Genomic DNA, 26593 nt, shown 5'->3' on the forward strand with positions numbered 1-26593 from the left:
TCCTGCTGCTCAGGGCATAGGGAGAGTTTGGCTGTGAAAGTGGGTGCCTGAGGGATCCTTGCTGGGCCCACCTCACACAGGACACCCACATCTAAGAAAGGGTCCCTCTCCTGTACCTGCACTTGGGGATTGTGCTTCAGGGACCCCACCCTGGCAATGACCCTGCAGGGTCACAGTCCAGCCCTCTGCCTCTGAGTGAGGTGAGAAGGTAGGCCAGAGCGGGGCCTTTCTGGGTGCCAGCGCATCTGCCTTGGCAGCATTCGGCACTCTGTGCTTAGTTCACACACCGTGGGACGATTTCAGAATTCTGATTGTGAGTCATGACGACCCTAACAATGGCAGCCTCCAACACTGATCTAAGCACTCTTCGTGCCAGGCACGGCTCGGAGCCATGACATCTACCTCCCGAGGCAGGGCTACTGAGTCCCACTTCATAGCTGAAGACCACAGGTCAGAGAGAAAAATAATTTGCCCTGGGTCACGCATCAGTTGGCAGCAAACCCATGTGAGCCCCGGCGGCGGGCACTGTGTCTGGCACACAGTGGGTACTCGGCACACTGCTACGGACGGACGAATGTGTCACTGCACAGATGGCCACACGGTGCACACTGGTGTCCCTGGGGCTGGCTGAGGCAGTGGCTCCCACTCCACCACCTCCTGGAAGGCGCACCAGAGCACTAAGGGCCACGCGCTGAGACACCAGCCCGTGGAGCCGTGAGATGGATGTGCTCCGCGGCCTTATCTCCCCCCAACTGGCCCCGCACGGCCTTCCATAATGCAGTCCATTAAAAGGCTTGTAAATTTTCATACACGGAGGGTCTAGCGTGGCGTCAGCACAGACTAATTGTTGTTAAATGTGCGGGAATGTTACTGCCACTCGGCTGGGGCGATCACTCTTCCCAGCCGGGCCCGGACGCCGGCCCATTCCTCTGCAGGCGGAAAGCTTACAACATTCGCACAAGGCCAAAAAGCAATTCGTGTCAAAAAGATCAATAATATAAAAATAAAGCATGAGAATTCTAGTTAAAGGGAATGTCATATAAATATGTGGTTCACGTCCATGATTCCAAGATTAAAAAAATCAATCAATATCGTTCTTTAGATGATGTTATTTCTAATGAGAAATACCCGGAACAACTGCAAATAACTGCTTAACTGGGGGGAAAAAAGCATTAATAATTTACTTTATAAGGCATATGATACCGAATGAAAGAGGATTGCTGCTGGTTCTTAATTTGGTTGTAATACGGCGTGACAGGTTCAATGATGCTTTGGTGGGTTCTTAATGTTAAATTCAGAAGGATGTTCAGTGCGCTGTAAGTTTTACCCCAAGCCGGGCAGGAACTGGTGATGGGCAGCCAACGTTATTACATCATCAAAGGGGAGAGTGTGGGGGAGGCGTGTGCAGCTCTGTGTCAGGGAGAGCAGGAGGGGCTGGAGGCCTTCTTACTGCATCAGGTGCAAGCTGCCAAGGACACCCCTGTTTACCAAGCACTTACGATGTGGTGTGCCCAGTCCTGGGCTGGGTGCACAGATCCGGGTGTGAAATTCAGCTTTTGGAGTATGGTGCGCTCCCCCAGGTAGATTCCACCCAATAGATTGCTCAGCAAAGGCAAATCTGAAAGGCACGGGCCTGGCTGAGAGATGTCCTAACTGCCTGCAAATCTCCAACTGGGTCCCTCAATCTAGACGGAAGCCCTGGGCTCCTCCGGTGCCCCAGGCTTCTTAAGGGGCCTGTTCAGTCCTCCAAGCTGAGGTTTGCAGCTGCTACCCTGGCTCACGGGTGAAGAGCTTGTGAGCTTGGGCAAGAAGCTTTACCTGTTTGGGCCCTAGTTTTGCACCTATGAGAGAGGACAATACCAGTAGAGTCTCCCTCCAGGGCTGCTGAGACGAGATGGCATACAAGAGGTGTCGCTAAAGTGCCTGATGAACTGTGCTGGCTGGGGTCCTGGCCCGAGTCACCACTCACCATGGACATGGCTCCCGGGCCCTCTCCCCCACAGGGTGTTTCACCCCCAGCATCTCTTCAAGTGGGCCGGTCTTCTCACAGGGGTTGATAATCGCTTTTAACCTCCAGAGGAGGCAGGGTGGTCTCAGGGTAGTCGTCATCCTTACAGAAAGGCTGGGTCTGAGAGGCAGGAGGCAGAGCCTCCAGGCAGGCCAAGGTTCTGCCTGGGACCGGTGCAGGGTCACTTGCACCATGCACTATTGGTCAAAGTAGGTACAGGCCCAGAATGCAAGGACGCAATGCAGGTGGGCACGGGGTGGGGACAGGGTGTGAGGGTGAAGATCAACCACGACCAGAACCTCTGGGAGGGAACCAACAGACCTCTGGGCATTATTTCATTCACAGGGATGTGACTCTGGCCCACAGCCCTCATGTGGAGTCTGACACACAGTGAGTGCTGCGAAGAGCATTGTTGAGCAGACCCTGCACGGTGCCAAGTCGAAGGGTGGCCCTGTCTCCTTCGGGAAGTCCTGCACACTGCACACATACCCTCCCTCACGCCAAGCGGGAATCAAGGTAACTACTTGGTTGTGGCCTTTACCAGTTTAGCCTCCAGAACCTGCCTGGTAGGCAGTAGGTGTTTGATAAATGTTTGCTGAATGAATACATGATTGCATGGACGCAGCTGATTATCTGATAAGTACCTTAGTCATTAGCATACTGGTCTCCTCTCAGCTTCTGGAGTGTGGTTATGCTACGCTAGGCCCCTCAGACCCAGGGAGTGCACAGGAAGAATGTTCTTAGTCCCCCGTGACAATACCCACCAGCTAGGCTGAGAACAAGACTGTCACCACTGGAGCTGGCTCTGTGTATAGATGAGGAAACACCAGCTCAGAGACAGTCACTTGCCAAGGTCACACAAGCTTGTTACTGTTGGGGCGAGACTCGGACTATGGGTGTCTGTCCGCTATGTCTCCTGCCTCCTTGGGGGTTAGAGGTCCTGTCAGCCCTGTGGCTCCCAAACTGCTGTTTCAATCAGGCCCAGGTGGGTGTCCTGCTTCTAATACAACCGAAAGCGGTTTCCATCCTGCAGGCCACATGTCCCTCATGGTAGAGGGAGGATGAGGCAGAGACAGCGACATCTCCCAGCAGAGGCCCAGCCATCTTTCTCAGTGGGCAGGAGCACACACTCCTGAGAAAAGTTTCACCTCTGATTTAGCATAACAAAACTTTTAATTTAGATGTTTTCATCTCTCTCTCCAAGTAAAAATAAGTTTAAAATAATGACTGTAATAAATGAAGGTAATTAATTGTAGTTTGTTCCTTTACTGTCTAGTCAGCTTAATTTTACCTTTTCAACTAATAATGAGAAAATAATTTTTGTGCTCGGAGGGTTAATGATATGTAACTGCGAGAACTGCTAATTGCATGTTGCAATCCATCCATCAACAACCCCATCTGTGCGACTTGATTATGTTTGCTAAATTATTGCTTTGAATTATCTTTCATAAAGCAACTTTTGTAATTAGCGGGGCTTTCGGCTTGCTCTTTTCTCTGTGCACAAGGATATTCAAACTTTGGCCATTTCAAGCTGTCTCCATTAAGCCACCTTCTCTGGCTGTCTTTGTTTTTCTGAGCAGGGGAAATCAAAACTGTCCTTTAAGCAATCAAGGCAGAAGGAGAAGCTTCCTTGATTCACAGCAGGGCAAATTCACTTCCTCTCCGCCCTCCTCCCACTGGCACAAAAAAGAAAAAAGAAAGAAAGAAAGAGAAGGAAAAAAAAAAAAATCCCAAACACCCACACATATATAGTATGAAAAGATAAAAAGGATGCCCGGATTCCGTACATGCCAGGGTTGGTGGACTGAAATTCAGGAATAAACTTGAATGTGGTATATTTCAACCAGAGGCCCGCACTGGAGGGGAAGGAATGACGGGTAGAATATTCAGCCCTGGCGTTTACGAGCTAGTTTATGTGACTTGGGACAGCAGTGGCCCCGGGGAATATTTCCAGGAGGTGATTAATGCCCACTTGGGAATCTGCAGCCTGGCCCCAGAGCCTGGTGGATTGAGAGAGGGAAGCGGCATAAAGGATGAGCCCTCATTAAAAAAATTAAAATGAAAATCAAATTTGGATTATAAACGGCCTGTGCGTGTGCGGCTTGGCTCATTCTGGATGAAGAAGATGCTTTTTATTAACACCTTTCTTTGGCGTTTCTCCCCCGAGGCGCAGGGAGGGACAGGCGGCCACAGTGGCTTAGTCGATAGATCATGAGGAAAGCAGGGGTTTCGGGAATAAAATTCCAGACAAACGTAGTCTTTTTGGTACATTAAAGAGACGATGGAAAGCCCTCTTAAGAAAATTAACGAAGTTCTTTGAAGCTCCCCAGCTACTAAAACAGCATCTAGTCAACACAGCACAAGGGTTCCAGAAATGAGAAGAAGCCAGCCTCGTCTTCCCTTCACCCCACTCCGGCACTCTCTGCCCTGCTACTTACTGGGCACCAGCTGTGTGCCTGACACCTCCGCGGCTGCCTCCACGCTGCTCAGTTTTGACTGTGGACCGCTGGCCTCGTTTGCCAGCGGAGGAAAGCTGAAGTCGCCAGAGGCTATGGAACTTCCCCCAGGCCACACGGCTAGTTTAAGCAGGGTTGAGACAAACCAGGTCTGTCTGGCCCATTTGGCGCGTGTTCTCTACCGCGGGGCACCTGGGTCTTCCGGTAACAGCTCAGACCTGATGCCTACCTAACTCCCGCTGAGAAGGTACCTAAGCTACCTGCTTCCGATGGCTCAGGGAGCCCATTCTGTGGACAAAAGCCCTCAACATCTAAGTTAGGAGAGGAGGGTTTCAGTTCGGGCATAGCAGAGGCCAGATAAACCTGCACTGGGAGGCACAGGTAATAGAAATAGCAAATGCCTACCACTGCTGATACTCGACAGGGCTCTAAGTACCGCTTTGGTATTAACTTTGTTCTTCCTCAATCCAAACCCTACAAAGCAGATATAATGATTAGGTTGTTGGGGAAGACATGATGTATTTTTTATACGTTTTTCTATGCAAAAATACACCATGACTCTACCGACAACTGAATATTATCCGTTTTACATACGAGGTAATGGAGGCACTGAGAGGTTAATTAACTTGCCTGAGGTCACACAGCTAGGAACAGGCAGATGTGGGATTCAAACCCAAGCTGGACCCCGAGTCTGTGCTCTTCACTCTCTAGCAGCTCTCTGTGTGCTAGACATTGCACTGAACACTTTCCCTGCATTACTTCTTGGCTAATCCTCAAAATGACATGGCATTGTTTTCTTCCCATTTAACAGACAGGAGAACTGAGGTTTGAAGAGGGTAGAGAAGCTCTAACACAACGACCCAAGCGAGCAACAGCAGAGAGGGTGATGCTCCCTGTAAACCAGCTCAGTGCTTGGCTTCGGGCTGGGCAGAGGGATCAGCTGCCTCAGAGCCTGTGTGCTGAGTACCGCTCCGGGGACCAAGAGATGACAGAAGGGAACCTCTTTCTTTCTTTCTTTCTTTTTTTTTAAAAAAAAAAAAAAAAAAACACACACAAAACCATGAGAATACATTCCCAGCATTATTAGTTCTTTCTGGTTTTTTGCTCACCCCCTCATCTGGGTCCAAGCCCCTCACAACCAAAGGAACCAATACCGGATGGTTCAATAAATTAATAAGCACATCAGTCAACTTCGTAATAAAATGAAGGGATGAGAAATATGGAAATCAGCGACATTTGTGTAAATCCAGTTACTGTTTGCTTTAATATTGCCTCATGTGCTTAGGCGGTTCCAATGAGAAAGATTTAAAGTACTGCGGAGCTTGGAGAGGACAGATTTCAAATGCACCTCCACTGGCCAGTTCTGTGAAGGGCCAGCCTTCCAGGGTCCTGCCCAAGGCCAGAGAAACCCAAGAAGAGCCCCCTAAGAGGGAAGAGTGTAGAAATGGCCTCCTCTTCCACTCCCTTGACCTGATGTGATTCTAGTTTGTTTCCCAGCCCGTCTCCTAGATCAGGCAGATAAGCAGACATTCTCAGGATCCTGGTCACAAAGTCATGAGAGAGGACAAAAGGGGAAAGTTCAGTTCCATCACAGGGCTTCAGAAAGGCACGAGAAAGGATTTGCTGACCACAGCTCAGCTACTGCCAAAGAAACCAGGGCCTGAGAGGTCAGCAGGAGAGAATGTGACCCGTGTTGATTTTACACTCCAGGGTGGGCTGGTAGAAAGAATTTCCGAGCAGGCTGGTAACTGTTTGGACTTATCTGCAAGGCTGCCCAAGAGAATCCAAGAAGAGCAGAAGGCCAAATATTCCCTGGGGCAAAGGCCACCTAGTACAAAGCACCTCTTTTGAAGATGAGAAACCAAGCCTGGAAGGTGTGGCGGGTGGCTCAAGGTCACAGCCCTTAAAGGGAGCAGAGCCAGTGCCAGGGTGGGCAAAGTCAAGGAGTTTATTGGGACCCGACTCGGCAGTTGTCAAACTGAACAGAGGGCCCACTCTGAGCACGACTGATGGAATGGGGTGCTGGAGGGAGGGGAGCGGAGTTTGCCATAGGTGCAGGGAAGCTTCTCCCAGCTCCCAGAGCCTGCTGATCCCCTCTATGACTCTGAGTGGACAGGATGGGAGCCAGGTGTTCTGACATGCTGTGGACCTTGGGTCTTACCTCAGCTTGGAAGCTTTTTAATACAGGAGCCACCATCTCTCTGATTTCCTGAAAAAGAGATCAGCGAAGAGTTCACCACAGTGCCAGGTGGGTCACCCCCACGGCCCCTGCTTGCAGTTCAGTGTTGCCCGCTGAGGTCAGTGTCCTACGCATGTCCCATGGGATTTCACAATGGTTACACGCACAGACACGCACACGCATGGACACACACACAGAGGTGCCAGGTGCCAAGTCAAATCAGACGGGGAAACGTTCAGTCCAAGAGTTTTTTTTTCCCCCTGCAGGACTCTTCAGAGCCTGAAACAGAACACACATTGGGAGTTTCTGGGAGAGAGAGAAGTGGCACTTCCTAAATGTGTTTGATTATGGAATGGTCTTTCTTGCAAAGTACCTTATGGAACTGGCTGTCCGTCATGGGACACTCTTTGGAGTGGGGGCTGGAGACGTGGCCTCAATTCTCCATGCTCAGTGCAAAGACATCCAAGTCACTCCATGAAGACCTTCTGACTTTCAACGTGTCCCTGAAGGGCTGCATCCTGCAGGCTGCTGTCTCTGCCGCCCCACCCAACTGCCACCTTGCCAGCAAAGACCCACACGTTTGCGTTTGGCAACACCACTTCTGCATCTGTCTCTCCTTCCTCACTAGGACTTGGCTGGGTCCACCCACCTCTGGCACCCGGCTCAGAGGAAGGGCTCTGCCACAGCGTGGTGCGCTCTGTGGAGGGGGGCTGCTCCAGAGGAAGGCTGTCCCAGCCACCTGGGCCTCCTATTTCTAGACCCGAATTTTTGGACTTTCCTAAGTGACCTTGATGTCCTCAGCCTCTTGGTGAACTCCTATGAGTTCTTCTCCCCAAGAGGAAAGCCTCTAAAACCACATACCCCAAGGTCCCAACCTTAAATCCTCCAGTTTCCTCTGAGATCCACTGGTAACTCCCTCAACCACTATCATCCATGGCTGCAAGAACTCTCCCTGGAGGTGTGGAGGGAGAGAGAGTAAGGAGGGAGGGGCAGTAGAGCGAGGCAAACAGAAGAGATGGGACGAATACCTCTGGGTGGGGAGTAAGCCACTTAATTATGAACATAAGGTTGTGCTGCTTCTGCCCCTGGAAAAGATCCCTCTTCCGGATCCTGGGTACCTCTTTCACACTGCTCAGTGCTCCCCAGGGCTTCTCAGAGCCGCTGATATGCTGCTGTATGCTGGGGATCGCGGGAGGGATGGCAGCACAGGTGGACCTAGCAGAGTTGATGACGAGGGGCCATGGGTCCACAGGCTGAGCAGTGGGAAGGGAAACTCACAAGAATCTGGGGCACGGGTTGTGAAATGAAATGCCACCAAGGCCAGAGAGGAAGTAGATACAAGGGAGGCAGGCAGTGAGGACGCACGCACCACTTAATGGGGGCAGCAGCTGCTCAGCTCAAGCTGACAACGGCGATGTGGGCACGGAGCCTTTCGGTTGCAAGAGCTACTGGTCATTCTCAAAAAACACTGGAAACCTGGCTTTTAAGGTGAAGTCACATGAGTTGCTAAATGCTGGCAGTTTATTATAAAGTTAGGAAGAGTTTACTGTCCAAATAAAACACGTAGTGGCAGGAGACCTTTGGTCCGGGTGTAGGATGTGTCGGTATGGAAAGACACCTCAGAAACCATTCATCCAGACCTCTGAATTTACAGAGGGGAGACGGGGGCTCCCAGAGAAGCTGGTGTGCTCAAGGTCACACAGCAAGTGAGTGGACCTGCTGGAATCTGAACCCAGGTCACCAGACTCCCCAAACAGGCTCTTTACACAAGCCTGTGTCAAGAAAATGTAGGGGATTTGGATCTGGGAGCTGACAGGGTGGGGCTTGACCATTTCTAGAAGCCCACCGCCCTGTCTTCCTGGGGAAGCTGGCGCAAAGGCATGAGCAGCAGGTAAGTCGGGCACCAGCCAGACGATGCTCTTAAATAAAGCCTTGGCATGACTCTCGCCATCAGGAGAGACTAGCTCCAAAAATGAGAATTTTCAGAGGCGCAACTATAATAGGAATGGAAACTTATTCCTCCTAATTACATAATTGCATAATTATGCAGTATTAAAATTATGTAAGCCAAACTCAGAGGCTTAAAACCTGGCCTGGATTTCTCTCATCACCTGGGGGCTCCCATGTGGCCTGGGGAGAAGGTTCCCTGCATGCAGTGGGGAGGAGGAGGAAATGGAGCGCCTGAGCTGACCAGAGAGAGAAGACCGGCCGGCCTATAAAGATCTGGGGTCAATTCAGCTCCTCCTTCCAGAGACTGGAGAGTCAGAGGCAAGGAAGAGGCAGGGGGACCCTCATGCTGGAGAGGAAAACCAGTTTAAAGGCCAACTGGTGCCTTGTTCTAAAATGGAAGGGCAGAGAACGGTCCTCAGCTTCGCTGCCACAACTTCATAGCATTGGTCTGGGTCAAACCAAAGACCTGACTCAGCCTTTCTGGAGTCGTGACATTGGAGACACACTCAGATCTGAGAGTCGTGTCTCTTTTCTACAGGTACTTTCTCTAAGCCCTCACCCAAGATTCCTTCTAGACTGGTTCCATGGATAAACTCCTTCTCTTGCCTCGAAGAACCAAAGATTCTTATGGCTTGTGTGCGGATTTTGCACATAAGAAATGGGTTGGCTGGAAGGCTTGACCCTCTGTGCTCATGTGGCCCAATATCTGGCTGCGCTGGCCTCTACCCGTCTTCCCATGGCCACTTCTGCCATCAGCGGGATAGTCACAGGAGTCCCGGAGTTTGGATGGGACCCTGTGGCTGTGGGGGCCAGTGTTTCCTCTCTGAATGCTAAACTCTGCCCAGTCCTCCTCCAAGATGCCTCACACCTGAGCAGGTAAGGACGGAATGCTCCTGCATCAGTCTTTTGCTAGTCAGAGGGAAACACTGTGGGCTCTGGGGGCAGTCTGGCCTTGGGGACCTCTAATGTCTATTTCCCTTAATAGCTCTGAGCTGCCAATGTTATAGACAGTCAGAAGGCTTCATTTTTCCTATGTGTGTTTATTTCCATCGTTTTATTTTTTTTTTTTTGTTTTTTTTTTTTTTTTGTTTTTTTTTTTTTTTTGTTTTTTTTTTTTTTTTGTTTTTTTTTTTTTTTTGTTTTTTTTTTTTTTTTGTTTTTTTTTTTTTTAATTTAAGAAGCTATAGGGATTCCTGACAGTGGAGGGAAAAGAATTCACACATTCACCCCTGTGAAGAGCAGAAACATGCCTGTTCTAGTCTGTTCCTCTGGGGCCCTTACATTGCTGGGGGCTGGTCAGTCTCCAGACCACCAGCCTGGCAGTTGGGGAAGATAAAGCTGGCTGTTGGAATCACAGGGGAGGAGGTCAAGAAGAAGAAAGAGGTACATGTAAAGAGGTGAGGGGCAGAGGGCCAGAGCCGGCGAGCGAGGGGTGCCCAGAGAGAGCGGTGGAGAGTTCCCAGCTGCCATCTCCCAGACACCAACGGAACAGCAAAATAAAACCAAGAACTCGAGACAAATGGTCTTTGCCATCAAGGCCAAGCATTCGACTTCGATGTGAATGCGAAGGGGAAGATGGATGTTTCACAGAGTCCTCAAAAACAATGCCTGTAATGGAGACGCATTCTGCCCTAACTCCAGACAGCACCGCTGAGCGCCGTGGCACCAAGAAGCACGAAAGGCTGGGGGTTGCGATTTTTCTTTGTGGCTAATTAGCTTCTTTTCTTGTTAGTCACTTATGTCTACAGTTTTCAAAATATAGTTTGAACAGAGAAAAATCTGCATTCCTACTGAGTTAATTCTATAACAGCAAATATACTGTACCTCAGGTACATTTTTCTTAAATTCCCGGCGGAGTTCAATTAAATGTTTATGAGAATGTTCACTCTCCTCCTGCCGTGCAGACAGCTCAGAAGCGACGGAATTAAGCTCCTTCTGGAACAATAAAAAAAGAGAGAGAGAAAAAAGAAAAAGATTTTTTTTCCTCTTTTTCCTTTTTAATCATCGTACAAAACAGCATTCTGAACAAGTTTTCTTAACTTACAAAGCTGAGAAAAGACAGGATATTGACTCCTGGCACAAATGAATAATTTACGAAACTGGGGATGCAACCGAAAAAAATCCAGGACAGCTTTTTTGCTCATCGGAAGTCGGGCCAGATCAATAATCTCCCATAAAGTTGGGTGGAGTTATTTTTTTTTTCCCATCTCTTCCCCCATCCCCTTGCCCCACCTCTTAAATTTTCTAAGGAGTGATGGCATAAGCTTGTCAGTAACTGTAGAAAACATCTCCAAACCATGTCAAAATAGTAAAGTGCGGCATATTGTATGGGCATATTATAGTGTAAGAAAGTGCTGTCGACAGCTTTCATATATCAGAGGTGGGAACCGTTCCAACTATGACTTTACTTACACTTAAAGGTTCATAAATACGCCTTTTAAGATATAGATGGCTTTTTAATTTCACTAGATTTTGGAAAAATGAAAGTGCCAATAAGAAGCAAGCTGACCTTTTGTGTATCCTGCAGTAAATCATTTAAGGTTCACTTCAAGCATAAGAAATATTTCACTGAAGACTCCCGGATTCAGAAGAAATGGATCGGAAGGGGGGGCCTGGCCTGATTGTGTGCAAGGAAAGGCATCAGGCCAGGCTTTTACAGGACGTACTAGCAAGGGACAAATGAGAGAGGGGTGAAGGGGGGATGCTCCAGTTGACAAATGTCACAGACAACGTCTGCTGGTCATACATGTATATTTGATCGCCCCTCTTGCAGCTTTCTTCACTTTAGCGGTAGCAGTTTCACAAGAGGAGTGCAATTCACCATGCGATGTCAAGGATTTCATTTGCATAATTCAAGAAATGCTCTGTTTATGTGGTCCGCTGCTTTCTTGTTCCATCCTGAGATGGGCTTTTTTCCTGGACCATAACTCGAGGAGCCTTTCTGTATATATCACCCGATTATATTTGCAGCAATCAAGCCCCATAATTTCCTAAATCCGGTGATGCAATAAATTTCTGCAATCAGATTTATTAAAAACACACACGCAGATGCGGGAGTGTATTTCTAGGGTGAACTCTTTAATCTAACATATGTATGATGAGGCCCGGCACCGTGTTGAAAGACCCCATTTGTCATTGCTAATACACATTCATCTTGCACACACAATGAAACACTTTTACCATTAGATAATGAAATAAAAGTACTATTAACCCGCTGCAAATCCTTTTCCCTCTAAGAGATGAAACGCATGGTAATTGTCTTCTATCATGTCTGAGAGTCAGTGAATGTGTTCAATAGCAGTTTGCCATAAACCTGATGCCCTGAACCCGGGACAGCTGCCTCAAGTCTATGGAGCCTTTTGGAAAAATCCAGGAAGGAATTTCTATTTCTGGAGAAATGTTCTTATCTCTTTAGAGAATCATGAGACCAGGAAGGAAAAGGTGGAGACCTAAAAGTAGCTATTGCAACTGCAGCAAGGGAGCCGCTGCTCTCCAGGGTGCTGAAATCCATTCTGGCGGTGACCCAGGTAGACGAAAGCCCAGGGACTTGGAATCGAAAAGCTCTATGGAATTTTGAGCCAAGTGAGGAAGGTGTCACAAGGAAACAAGAAAGACTTCTAGTTTATAATAATTTAAAACTAAGCTCAGTTTCCAATAAAAAACCCACAACTGATCAAAACCAGAATACCCAGAGGCTGGGGAGCCATCAGTGTCTGCACCTATAGACAAAAGTACAAAACCAACAGCTGGTGCAGGTGCACAGTTCTCACTCGACAGTAGAGAAAGAGCTGGAATGCCATGGGTTGTAGCAGAGTGCTCACAGCTTTTTATTTTTCTCATCTCTCTTGAAGACAAACATGGGATGTATTACATCACTACAGGACAAATGGAACTGGAGTTCAGTTTGGGATTATTGTGTGTTTGGCACTAAGTGCTTATCTTGGAGATGCCCTACCTGCCAAACCTACAGCAACCAAGATGCTAACTGGGGCTGCTCTTTGCTTTCTCCTTAAAAAACATCCAACCCTGGTCCTAGAAGGCAATCTCAGAGCAGGACAAGCCAAACGCTTGAGGGTTGCACCAGACTATTATGCTGGGCTGCCCTACCTGTACCTTCCAGGATGTCGGCAGGTGCAAATCTGACAGATGGAATGTCCGCTGCATCCATGCTGCAGAGACAGCAAATGTGGGAAGGGCAGGGGGCAGTTGGCACACCCAGCCCTGGCCCCACTGCAGGTCTAGCTCTTGGCATCTTTCCTGCTCAGGCCTCTGGAAGGAGATGATGTCACTGGTGCCCACACTCTCCTCAACTTGGCCTGAATCTATGCTCATCCTTCAACCCTAAATCCTTGCTGCGTTTCTGTGATAAACACACCAACACCAACAATAATCGTAGTAAATAATAATAATCATAACTACCATTTATCGAGGGCTTACATGTACCAGGCACTATGCTAAGCTCCTAACATGCATCATCTTATGTAACACACACATTAATGTGTCTCTAAGGTGATTCAAGCAGGGACTAGGAAATAAATTACACTCTATTCTAATAACTGAGGTGTGGATTATCTCTTAGTGGATTACAAAGGCAAATTTTTAATGCCCTGCTCTCCGGCAGGCTTCTGCTCCACTTTCCCGGCAGCAGAGGGAAGGTGTTCAGGAGCTTGTTTTAAATGACATGAATGTGTAAAGCGTTAAGCAAGTACCAAGTGTTCAATCAATGTTGGCTGATACTAATCTTCTATTTAGATAAACTGAGAGCTCGGAAAACACCCCACTAGATCAATGACTCCAAGAATTCTGGATTTCACAAGACAGTAAGAATTCTACTTAAAAAAAGGAAAAGACTGGCAGGGTGTTGCCAAGTTTTACTGCACCAAGCAAAGACATTAAAAACCACTCTGTCTCCCTTAAAAGAAAAGATATTTGAACACTGATATAGCAAGAGGGCCAACAAAAGAACTGACAAGGGGTCTTATAAAAAAAAACATTTAAAATAACAAAGCTCATGCAGTATACTTATTTGGAAGAAATAGGAAAAAAGAAATCTGACAAACAGAAAACAGCACTCGTCTGAAGTCGAGTTCTAGGAACGCGTGTCCAGACCACCACACACAGCTGGTGAGGTTTTTCCTTTGATAATCAAGCAGAACTCAGAATCTTCTCCCACCCTGGCCCCCAGCCCCCCAGTCCTAGGGGAGCCATGATTAACACAGCCCCAGACTTTGGGCCAGGCCCAGGCAGGGAGGAGACTCATCTGATTAACCGGCCATCAGTAGCAGACAGACAGCCCGGAGCCCGGCGCAGACCATTCAAATAATGATCATCATAAACAGCCCATTTGCAACTAAAAAGAAATAATTTTAATGAGCTTGAAGCAGATGATAGATGCAGCTGAGGCTCGGGCCAATGTACAGAGGGAAGGGAAGCTAGGATTAAGCAGCACCCAGGACCAGGCACTGCAGGAAGAAGCTGGGGCTTGGAGGACAGGGCTCTTCAGAGGAAATCTGAAGGACCCAGTACTCACTTCCTGAAGTGCCCATTGCCCAGGAAGTGCTCCCAGTTCTGTGGGGGTTTGCTGTCAGCAAGCCAGCCAATCTTGGGGCTTGGACCTGTCCACAACAGTCCAAACTTGGACCCCTTGAGTCCTTCTGCATCAATTTTGCCATGTTGATCTATCACCTGAACTACTATTAACTAAATACTCATCCTTGAATAGACTCCTTTTTTTTTTTTTGGACTTAGATACAAATAGCTTTAAGTTCAATGGTAAGCTCAATTTCATACCTGTGTAATCCTCACTCCTCATTCAGATAAAAATATAGAAGGTTCATGTTCCTAGCCCCCTAGACAGCTCCCTTGCACCCCCTCCTCATCAGAACCCCAGAAAAGTAACCATTATTCTGATCCTAGCATCACAAATACAATGATCCTTTTATAATGACGCCCCTCTTTTTGACCTTATAAATAAGTGCATTTGAAAAGGACACTTTTTTTTAGTTACTAGGGAATTCTGTGCCATCAGCAGGTGCATTTAAAAAATAAAAAGTACAATGAAACAACACAGCATTGCTGTCTGTCTTTCTCATGCAAGGTGAGCAAGGGCGGGAGGGCTGTTAAAGTTAACATGGTACCCAACAGAGACTTCCTTTTTTGGTGGAATGAGAAGGGATGCAAGATAATTGGGAAGAGAAAACTGCCTCACCCCTGGGTCAGTCCCTTCTAACACCAGCTCTGCTCACTGCTCGCAGTTCCATGGCCTGTAGGTGGGTATGTGTTCCATACTTCAGCAAACGCTAATCAAATCCAATTTTCCCATGTATTTTATTATTATTATTATTATTATTCTTTTGGAGAGGTTTTTGTTATAGGGTACGTGCGTTTGCCAGAAAGACAGATAGACAGAAAGTGAGAAATCACCCCCTGGGGGGATGGCCATGCTACAATCCCTTCTCCTCTCGGGATCTTGGACACACACACACACACACGCACACACACACACGCCTGGCGTGAGTTTAAGCCACCGGGTCCAGGACTGAACTGCAGTCAACTACATGGGAGGAGTGCAACAACATAGCCATTATACCAACTGCTGGTCCCACAATTTTCCTATTTTAAAGATAAGGAGATTGGAGCCAGCAGGTGGCGCAAAGGTTAAGGTGATTGGATCCCACATGGCCGACTGTGATTTATGTCCTAGTTCCAATGGCTTAGATGCTGGGCACATATGCATGTGTGCCCAGAGTCCTGAGAGAATAGAGGTTAAGGGATTGCAGCATAACTGTCTTCCCTAAGGGGTGGGGGGATGATTTCTCACTTTCCCTTTCTCTATCTGTTGCTCTCCAGCAAGCACACGTGCCCTATGGCAAAAACATAAAAAAAAATAAAATAAAAAATAAAAAAGATGAAAAGACCAAGGAGGTACTAGTGGCATGGTGGGTAAGGCAGCTGGATCTCAAATGGCCAACCGCACGATTCAAGAACTCAGCAACTTAAAAATGCACCGTGTGTGTGTGTGTGTGTGTGTGTGTGTGTTGCGTGTGTGTGTGTGTGTGTGTGTCTGTTTGCATGTATGTCCAAAATCCTGAGAGGAGAATAGAGGAGAAGGGATTGTGACATGGTCATCCCCCGGGGAGTGATTTCTCTCTCTCTCTCTAGGCAGCCCATGCACCCTACAGCAAAACCTTTAAAAAAAAAAAAAAAAAAAGATGAAGAGACTGAGACACAGACAGCCTTGGTCACCTGCCCAGGTCCCACATCTGGGTAGGAGAGTGAATTTCCTGAGTGGGAAAGGAAAACTCACGGTTATCTACAGAAGGGCAAGTCGAACCTTTTCAATTTACCCGGATTTCTCACCTGAGGGATTGGGTATCTTACAAGAACACTTCATTTTTAAAGAAATTTCACACCCCGGGGCCAGCAGGTGGCATGGTGGTGGAGGCAATGAACTCCCACATCAGTGGACTCCCACATGGCCAGTCTGAGTCCTGGACCTGGAAGCCGGCTTTCTCACTTCCCCTCTCTGTCTCCCTGGTGGGCACATGTGCCCTATAGCAAATGCATAATAATGATAATAAATTTTTAAAAATTAAAAAAAAGAAATTTCACACCAGATCCCCAAATTTGAACTACATCCAAAGCTTTGAGTCATGCTGTGCTCTTATGAGGAAAACACAAGGACGATACAACCCGAGCACGTGAGAACCCTCTCTGCATATATGTCCACAGTCTTCTCAGTCTAACACTCAGACACATTCTCTAACATGACTCTGAGCAAAGAGCTTCTACAAGTATGCAGTGATTGTTAAGAGGAGGGGCTAAGGAAAGCAAGGACCTCCGGTGTTCCAGGCTTTGAAGATATTTTATCAAGGGGAGCTACCCCTCCAGCAGTATTCCCTTCCCTGCTCAAAACCTGCCTGCGGCTCTCCACTGCCCTAGGACAAGCTCCTGAATCCCAATCTCCATGTCACTGGGTCCCTAATGGTCCTGCTCATCTTCCCCATTCTTAGTTTCCTTCCCAGCCAGATGGAATTCGTTACAGGAATCCAAATGTACCAGTGTCTCCCAGCTCCATGGCTCTACAGACTCCCCTCAGCCCAAATGACCTCATTCTGTCTTTGCTGCCGATCTCACTCATCCCTAGTACCTTGGCTATATACCTTCTCTTCTGAGAGGGCTTCCTGGACCCTCCCAAACACAAGTCATGGTGTCTTCTTTGTGTCCCTGTTAACGCTTCTGATATTTGCCATTGGATTTTATTTTTTAAAGCCTTAAAACCTTTCCTTCAAATGAAGTATTACATAGATGTTTGTTATGGAAATTAATAACTCATAGTTAACAGTTCCTGAGTTTCTATTATTATATACATGCTAATATTTATTAAGTGCATTAAGTACCTTGTGTACTTTATCTCCTATAAAAAGATGTGGGTGAGACTCTGGGCCAGGTCTGGAAAACCAGGGTGAGCAGTGATTATGACTTCCAACACAATCACCAACTCCCCTAAATGTAAACACAAGCCTTTGCTTTACCACAGGGAGTTGCGGTAAACTAAAGTTCTTGGACCTTATCCTTCCACTCACTCATGTATCCATCCATCCATCCATCCACTTATCTTCCATCCATCCATCCATGTATTCATGGTCTCTAGTGTGCTACGCAAGAGATAAGGAGGATGGCGGTGATGAATCAGACACAGCTTGGATCTTCCAAGAGCTCATACACTAAAGCTGCCAAGCTAGTGCATAAGTCATTCTTGTAAAAGATGACAAAGGCCATCATGTTAAGATACCACCTCCACTTTAGGCTTAGGGAAGAGTGAAAATCTAACATGTCTTCCATATTGCCTGTGGATGGATATAGAAACTGACGGGCCAAGGAAGAGGTAAAGTTTTAATCTACCTGTTCTAATTAAATCACTGTGTGGTTCCCAACACACAGTGAGGAGAGGTTGCTAGTACTCTCTGAGGTGTCACCCATGCCCTTTATCCAATATCCATCCAATCACCCACCCAACTATCTACCCATCCATCCAACCAACCAACCAAACACCCATTTATTCAATGTCCATCTAATCACCCATCCACCCATCCATCCATCCATCCGTTCAACCAACCAAGCAAACAAATATTCATTTATCCAATGTCCATTCATCCAATCACCCATCCAGCCACTCATCCATCCAACCAACTAAATAATCAACTACCCATTTATCTAACTAATCATCCATCTTCCAAATGATCATCCATCCATCCATCCTTCTATTCATCATCTATTCCCATACAATCATCCATCCAACTAATTATTGGCTCCAATTCTGTGCCAGGCACAGGGCTAGGTATTGGTAAATAAAAACTAACCCATACAGTCTCTTCCTTTAGTTCACAGTGCAGTGGAGGAGTCAGACAGACAGATCAATGCTTACATTGTGCCTAACCATAGTATAAGAAGTATGAATTAAGTACAATGGGAACCCAGAAGACAAGGTGACTTATGGTGATTTGGGGACAGAGTCACCAAGGTCTGGTGACTAGGGAAATCTGACCTAGGTCTGGAGATGTCCATTTGATAAAAACAAAACAAACGAACAAACAAAAAAACAAGAGAAAAACAGGGATCACTGCAAAAGTCCCCTAACTAATCCCCTAGTCCTGTCTTGAGCTCTCTATTTCTTAGCATGTATCCCTATCAAACACTGTGCTTCACTTAGTTATTTACTAGCACAAAAACTCCATGAGAGCAAGGTAAAGATTTTGGCCTTTTTCTCTTTAGTATAGTCTTAGTGTCTGAAATAGTTCCTGAGACACAGTGAGTACTTTACAAACATTTGTTGATCAAATGAATGAATGAATGAATAAATGAATGCATGCTATGTGTCCTGGCCAGAGGCCCTCAAAGAGCCTGGTCTTCTGAGGAAACAAGAGCCATGGTTCAGAGATCACAGACCTGGGTTCAAATTCTGACTTCTCACGGTGTGACCTTGGACAAGTGACTCAACCTCAGTTTCTGTGTCTGTAAAATGGGGATAAAAATTAGGGGCCGGCAGGTGGCATACTGGTTAAGGGTGCTGGACTCCCACATGGCCGACCGTAGTTCAAGTCCCATATCTACGGCTTGCTTTCTTGTCTTCTCTCTCTCTCTCTCTCTCTGTCCCTCTCTGGTCAAATTATAAATAAAGAAACAAAGAAAGAAAGTTAAATAAAATAGTTCTTTTAAAAAAATGGTGACAAGAATCATGTCCATAGGGGACTTACAAACTAAGTGGGTAAAGCGCTTGGTGCAGCTCCAATGGAATGCCAGTCCCTCAGGATGGGGACTGTGCCTGTCTTGTTCACAGCTGAATTCACAGGTTCTAGCTCAATGCCTAGTGCACAGTAGGCATTCAATAAACACCTATGGGATGAATGAAGTGTCCTGTGGCAGGAGTAAGGTAGGCTTCTCTACTGGAAAGCCACAGATCCCATTCTACATCTTAAGCCCATGGAGCTGTCCAGGATTTTGGAATCATCAGAATCCCGACACATCCCCAAGGAGGAGGGTTTCAGGGGCCGCTTGGAGAAAAAGGACTTATTGTGTCTGCTGTGGGCAGGTTGGGAGTGTGGTCTTGCAGGGGCCCTCAGAAGGCTGGCTCTGGGCTGGAGGGTGGGGGTGGGCGTTGGGGGATGACCTGGGATGGAGAGCACATGCTGGCCTGCCAGGAGCCAGGAGACAAGACAAGACGGATGGCTCTGCAGCCCACCGAGACGGATAACTGAACCGCGGCTGAGAGACAGCCCGGGTTACCAGAGCCATCCATCACTCCCTGCACCATATGTAAATTTCAGACGCTGAGATGTATTGGGCCAATTATCTGAGGCTGGGGCAAGGGGCGGTGCCTACAGAAACAGTTTTCAGCCAAGCTGGCTCTACTGCATTCCATCAGCTGGGCTGGGGTGACAGACAGTTCACACGCAGAAGAGCCCGCCACCCAGGGGAACGCTGCCAAACCTCGAGGCCTGGGTGTGTGCAGAGAGGCTGCCAACAGCTTCTCAGCAAACTTCCAGCAAGGGATGATAATACAGTAATTGTCCCATGCCAGACTTTCTACGTACAAGGTCCATGCTAACTGGCACATAACGGTTCCTTTAATTCTCCCAGCTGTGCTGGCCAAGCAGCAGCATCTTTACATACATCTGTTAAGGGAGCAAATGAGAAGTCCTATAATACAGGTACCAATTTACCCATAGTACCTGCTGAGAGACAAAGCCACTTGGCCAAAGTCGCACAGTGAGGAAGTGGCATCGTAGAGACTCAAACGTACGTCTTTTTGGTTCTTCTGGGTTTTATCCTTGGAGCTGCCCTCCAGATACTGATAGGCAACCCTTCCCTGAACTGTGTGTCCTCAACAGCACTCACATGGCCTCAAGACCTCGAGCATGACCGAGCCTACTCAGTCTGTCTGTCCATCTGTCCATCCCTGTGGCCATTCATCCATCTATCCATCTACTCACTCATTTACTCAACAAGTTTTTAAGTGCCTACAGTTTTGAAGGGATAAGACAACCCAGGTTCTGCCCACACAGAGCATTTACCCAAGGAGCACAGACAACTACAACTGCAGCCCAAGCTGGCGTGGTGGCGCATGCCTGTCATCCCAGCTACTCGGGAGGCTGAGGCAGGAAGATCGCAAGATTACAGCCAGACAGGGCAACACACAGAGACCCTGCCTAAAAACAAAACAAAACCCTACCATCTACCAGCCCTCCGAGAAGCTCCTGCAGCTCTGGCTCCCAGAAGATCCAGACACCAATTTGCTTTAGTTTGAAGCAGGCCAAGAGCTGGCAGTCTGCAGGGAGACCAGGTTCGAGTCCTGACATTCTTGCCTACTAGCTCTTAGGCTAGTAAAATGGAGTTGGCATCATCCACTTCTCTGGGGCTGGCAGGATGAGAAGCCGGCAGCCTGCAGGGGGTCCAGGAGCAGCAGGAGCAGGGCTGAGAGCTCTAGGCTGGGAAAGGTGAGGAAGGCGCTCCCAGTTCTGAGCTGGGGTGAGGCATGGGGGTGCTGCAGCCACCTTCCCTGCCCTGGCTGTCAGGCTGATATAAATCAGCAAATCTTGTCAACTTAATACAGCAGTTTCTCATCCTCTCTAGTGCTGCCACCCTGGCCCAGGCCACTGTCATCGCTCACCTGGGCGACCACAGGTGCCTCCTTAGTGGGTTCCCTGCTGCCACCCTCACTTCCCTACAGTCCCTTTCCAATCTGGCAGTCACAGGGATCCTACTAAAGCCAAGTCACATCCTGTCCCTCCTCTGCTCAGAAGCCTTCCATAGCTTCTACCTATTCAGGACCAAAGTGCTCCACGGCAATAAGACCCCATGATTCACCTCTGGTCTCACTTCCTTCTACTCCCCCCTCACTCACTTCTGGCCTCACGGGGTTCTTGGTGGCTCTCAACGCATCAAGCATATTCCCACCCAGGGCCTCTGCACTGACTGTTTTCAGAATCCCATGTGGGTCTTTTCTCACCTCCTCAGGTCTGGGCTCTCACATCACCTTCTCCCAGGATCCTGTCCCACTGTCCTATTTAAAACAGCGAGCTGCTCCTCCCCATGTCACCCAGCCCCTGCACTGTTCATTTTTTCCACGGCATTTGTCACTGACACATATACGCAGTCACTTCTCCATTTGTTTATTGCCTGTTTCCCCTGCCCGCTCCCTCCAATGTCAGCTCCACAAGGACAAGGACTTTGCCTGTAGCCCTGCTGCGGGGTGCTCAGTGTCTGTGGAGTGAATGAATGAATGAGTGAAGAAAGAAGGATGGACCTGCTGACTGTAGGCCCGCACCCCCACCCCCAGCAACCGCACCACCTCGTGCCTTGTCCCACCTTTAACCACCATCCCCTAAGCACAGGCAGGAAGATAAGCCTGCCCCTGCCACCAACAGGACTGGAGGTGGCTGTCCTTGACAGAGGATGCCAATCAAACGCCTAATTATCTCACCAGCAAGCCCCGAAAACAGGGAGTCACATCCGATCACTTCCTCCTGCCCTTGATTACTGCTTTACATGCCAGAGTTCTCAGAATTTAAAACCTCACAGGCACCAGGAAGACACAGTAGCCCCCATGCTGGTGGGTGTCAGGTGACGGCCAGGGAACCCCTGGGCCCTTCTTAGGGCTGACACACCTGGTCCAGATGGGTGACCGTGTTTCTTGCATTCCTCTGTCCCAATGGGGACGCACTCGTTCATTGAGTGCTGACTGAGCGTCTGCACGTGTGTGGCGCCGCAGTGGCTATGACACCTCACTGCAAGAGCGGACAGCAGTTCTCACACCCGGCCCATCTTGTCTTCCAGGAGCTCTGTGCTCCTAAGATTCCCTTTGCAAACGGGGAACCGGGATCATTAAGGGATCATATCACTGCTCCATGTTCACAGGAAAAGCAGAGCAGGAATTTGAATCCTCTGTCCCTTCTCCAAACCATGGTGTCATCTCTGAAGTTTGTGCCACTTGCAATATTTTTGCCTCTAGTTCACTTCTCTGAGCAATCTTTTTTTGAGGCTGGGGGGGTGAATGGGAATTGGGGTGGAAAGGTGGCAACCTCAGGATGCTCTGGGAAAACAGAGGGCATGAAAGAAGGTGATGGCCACACAGTCCAGGTGGGGAAGGAAGCAGCTGGTGAGCACCTGGTGTGTGCTCATGGGACAGACCCAAGAGAGTGGCCTGTAACAGAACTTGGGGCAGACATCCGCGAGGAGGGACCTACGGGCATGGGTGTGGCTGTGCTGGGGAATGACTGACCACGTGGGTGCATATTAGGGACTTGGGGGGATTGAGTGGGAAGGCTGTGGGGCCAAGGCAGGGATTAGTTAGGAGCTAGAGGGGACAGTGGAACAGAGGAGGGGTACTTTTTTCTAGGCATGTGTGGGATGTTACCTGGGCAGGCAGAGGCTGAGCCTGGCATCTGGGAGGGCAGAAATACCGTCTTCTGCTACCAGCCAAGTAGGCGAGGGTGGTGGGGCAATAGGCAGGAGTGGGAGCCAACGGACTTTAAAGAACCCCCGGGGAGAATCAACACCGCTCAGCAGCTGGGAGCACCAGCCAGGAGACGTTGAAGGTGAGACAGAGAGAGTAGAGAAGACCTTCAAACTGGGATTGGGGGGCTGGCTGTGGTCAGGAGCAATCCGGGTCAGACGTCCTCGGGTCAACACGGCTTGTCCCCTGATCTGCTGCTGACTTTGGGAAGTGTCTGACCTCCCACTGCCCCATCATGGATTAAATGGGGCGAGGATATCTTGAGGGGTTACTGAGAGGACCAGAAAAAATTTGTAGATGCAATTTCTTCCTAAACAAATGTGAGGAATTACAGTTAGTAAGTGCCCCATGGAGTCTATTTTGTAAACTTGAAGATGGAAACATTTTTTAAGAAAAACCTTTTGTAGGACTATGGAGAGGAAGCAAGAAACAAAGGTTGAATTAAACACCTCCCCTATAATTCTGCTGATGTTCCTGACCCCTAAGGACACTCCCTTAGGGCCAGCCCTAACTGAGCTGCACCCATACATAAACTACAGCTATTCTTTTTAGGGCTGGGAGACAGAGGAGACATTTAGGATTGAGAGTCCCCCATGAGACTCCTGCTCAGGTGACCCCACAACCAAATCCCCTGTCCCAGCCTCCTCCCAACACCTTGAAGAACAACGTCCAATTAGCTGCTCCCTGCCCAGGGTGGGGTCTTAGTTCATGCCCAGCTGCACGGGATCCTGATACACAACTCTTGCCACTTCTGGAGAAGAAGAATGAAGGAGGGTGGAGGGAGAGGAAAAAACATCAACATCCCTTTCTATCTACCTGTATTTTATTAGAATGTCTACCGTAACAGTCATGTGAAACTCCCACCCAGCTGACCTCATTACGAACACGGCTCCTCAGACCCCAGATCGCCAGCCCTCTTTCTGGGCTCAATGGACAGGGACACATGCACAGGAAAGACGCTGACCCAACGGGAACGCTCAAAGACCAGCTTGGACCCTCGCTGCGAAAGGGGCCCCCGCCCGCCCAAACCACTAAAAGCCCCGTCCAAGCCACATGGATGGGACTTCGTCTCCTCAGGTCTGCAGAAATCTGTATTTTGCAGAAAAACAGAATGCCACTCTCCCAATCACAAAAGTAACACATGCTCATCAACAAGACAAAAGAATGACAGTAAAGGTAAATGAAGAACTAAAGGTCGGGCAAGCAGGTGGCATGGTAGTTAAGGTGCTAGACTCCTACATGGCTGACTGCGGTTCGAGTCCTGGATTTGGTGACTTGCTTTCTACTCACTCACTCTCTCTCTCTCTGTCTCTCTCTGATGAGGGCATGTACCCTATAGCAAATCAGAAAATAACAAATAATAAAATAATTCTTAAAAATGAATAATTAAAGGCACACAGACAGCAGATCATACCACAGGGAAGAGCCTTCCCTCCAGGTTTCTTTCACTATGGGTATGGGTGGACATGCAGACACAGGCATAAATGCACCCAGAAACACAGACAAAACACATATTTAAGTGTAAACATAAACACATACAGATACACAGATACCAATACACACAGATGCATGCATACACACACACACAGAAACACATACATACATGGCACAAAGGCACAAATACATACAGAGACACATAGACACACAGACACATAGTCACAAAGATGTATAGGGGCTCGGACAAAAACAGTCTGTACTGAATATTTATTAACTAAGAAAAAGCTTGAGAATGACAGGCTGACCTGTCCTAGACCAAGCACTGTGGACCTCTTTCCTCCTCCCTGGCCAACTGGTCTACTTTTTTGTTCTAGAGACTAAAGAGGTCTGGGGCACAGAACACTCACTTCTGACACGCAGTCCATCTGAAGGCTTCAGAGTATGAGCTGGGTTCAAATCCTGCCTCTGGCACTCTCCAGCTGGGAGATCCTAATTTCTTGGTTTTAATTTTGAATACAGTAAAAATCAGTGATTATAACCAACAGAGATAAAGCTCTTTTGGGTCCTTGGCCTTTTTTTTTTTGGAGAGGAGAGGTTTATGTGATAGGGCATGTGCGCTTGCCAGAAAGACAGAGAAAGATAGAGACACAGAAAGTGAGAAATCACCCTCCAGAGGGGATGACTGCACCACGATCCCTTCTCCTCCATTATCCTCTCGGGATCTTGGGCATGCACGCACACGCACCCGGCCTGAGTTTAAGCCACCGGGTCCGGGACTTGAACCATGGTCGACTACATGGAGTCCAGCGACAGCCATTATGCCAATTGCTGGTCCTCCTCAGCCATTTTTAAAGGTATAAATAAAAGGTCCCAAGAGAAAAAGTTTGAGAACTGCTGCATTCAGTGAATGAATGAATGAGTGAAGGGACTCATGAACAGAGTGTGTGCTAAGGAGTCTGAGCCCAGCTTGTCTCTCAGAGACAGTGTCTGGAGACAGCATCCTGGCCTGAACTTGGTGCTATTTTCCAGCCATGCTTTCTGAAGGAGTGTCCTTTCCTCTGGGAAGCCCCATGCTGCTTACACCCTGCTGGCCCACAACTCAATGGCATCATTCATCCATTCATTAATTCAACAAAGTGTGGGGAACACACCCCTCTGTGCCAGGTACGTTCCAGGTGTAAGTGACTCAGCTGTGGTCACAGCAGATGCCTGCCTGAGAGGTGCTGACAGCCTAACATCACAGCTCTCATGGACAAGGACGTGATTTGGGGTTTACACAACATTTAGCCAGTCCTGGGAATCAGGCAGAACAATTGGGACCAGCAGATGGGTAATGGTTACATTGCTACACTTGCATATACTTGACCATGGTTTGAGTCCTGGACCCGGCAGTTTAAAACTCATACCAGGCACACGTATGTGCATGCCCAAAATCCCAAGGGGAGGATGGAGAAGAAGGGATTGTGGCATGGACATCCTCTGGGGGTGATTTCTTGCTTTCGGTCTCTCTGTCTTTCTCTGTGTCTCTGGTGAGCACACATGCCCTATGGCAAAAATCTCTTTTAAAACATCAACAATAAAGACAAAATAGCAGAAGCTGCAACTTTCCTACGTGTGCTAAGTGGCAGATCCCAGGCTAGGGGGTTTACTGTCATTATTCTTTGAGCCTTGCAGCAGTCCTTTGAGAGTTATGCTACTACACTCACTTTTTAAAGTTTATATATTTATGAGAGAGAGAAGCCCCAACAGGGTCTTTTTTGTTTTGTTTTGTTTTTTGAGAGGTTTTTGCTACAGGGCGTGTGCACTCGCCAGACAGATAAAGAGAGACACAGAGACAGAAAGTGAGAAATCACCCCCCAGAGGGGATGGCCACACTGCAATCCCTTCTCCTCCATTCTCCTCTCGGGATTTTGGGCATGCACGCCCATGTGCCCGGCATGAGTTTTAAGCCACCTGGTCTGGGATTTGAACCACGGTTGACTACGTGGGAGACCAGCGACATAGCCATTATGCTAACTGCTGGTCCCCCCAACAGGGTCTTGATACCAGGATCTGCCATCAGCCTCAGGCCAGCCCCAGATCACGGACATGTCTGTGGCCAGCACACTCAGGGAGGGCTCCAGACTTGAACCAGGAACTTCCCAAGTGGGTCAACTTCATAGAGTGTCACATTTTGCCTCTGTGCCACTGTCTGATGCCTGACTACTATTATTTTTCAGCCAAGAAAACAGGCTCGGTGGAATCAGGTCATTTGTCTCAGACTTGGTAAACAACAGGGCTGGGATTTGAACCTGGGTCCTCCTAGCCCCAGAGCTTACCACACCATTCTCATGATTCCAGAGCATGCCCAGCCTAGTCCCCATTGCAAATTCTGCCATTTCCCTCTCCTTCCTGAGATGCTGAGTACTATCTAGATGCAATACTCCTGGCCCCAGTGCCCAGATCTCTAGGTGAAAGGGTTGAACCCTGATCAATCCTCCAAAGTATGCTTTGAGGACCTGGAACATCCTGAGCAGTGATCCTGAACTTCTAGAAGGGCACTGTCCAGT

General features: G+C 48.2%; 1 protein-coding gene and 1 long non-coding RNA gene across 2 annotated transcripts in view; one reads left to right on the forward strand and one right to left on the reverse strand.

Moving 5' to 3' along the window:
* The window catches only part of CUX2 (cut like homeobox 2), a 358029-nt gene that overhangs the window by 94498 nt on the left and 236938 nt on the right, over positions 1-26593 (reverse strand). Inside the window, exons 4-5 of the mRNA XM_006148019.3 lie at positions 10418-10528; positions 6626-6673 (exon numbers count right to left, since the gene is read on the reverse strand). Of these exons, the coding sequence (XP_006148081.1) occupies positions 6626-6673; positions 10418-10528 (159 nt within the window). The remainder of the gene's footprint in view (positions 1-6625; positions 6674-10417; positions 10529-26593) is intronic.
* On the forward strand, positions 371-5669 carry LOC102496236 (uncharacterized). The gene is made up of 3 exons (XR_334499.2): positions 371-450; positions 2354-2524; positions 5276-5669. It is a non-coding gene; the product is annotated as an uncharacterized LOC102496236 (long non-coding RNA).

The sequence above is a fragment of the Tupaia chinensis genome, unplaced genomic scaffold (genome assembly GCF_000334495.1).
Source record: "Tupaia chinensis unplaced genomic scaffold, TupChi_1.0 Scaffold000226_1, whole genome shotgun sequence".
Classification (NCBI taxonomy): Eukaryota; Metazoa; Chordata; class Mammalia; order Scandentia; family Tupaiidae; genus Tupaia; species Tupaia belangeri.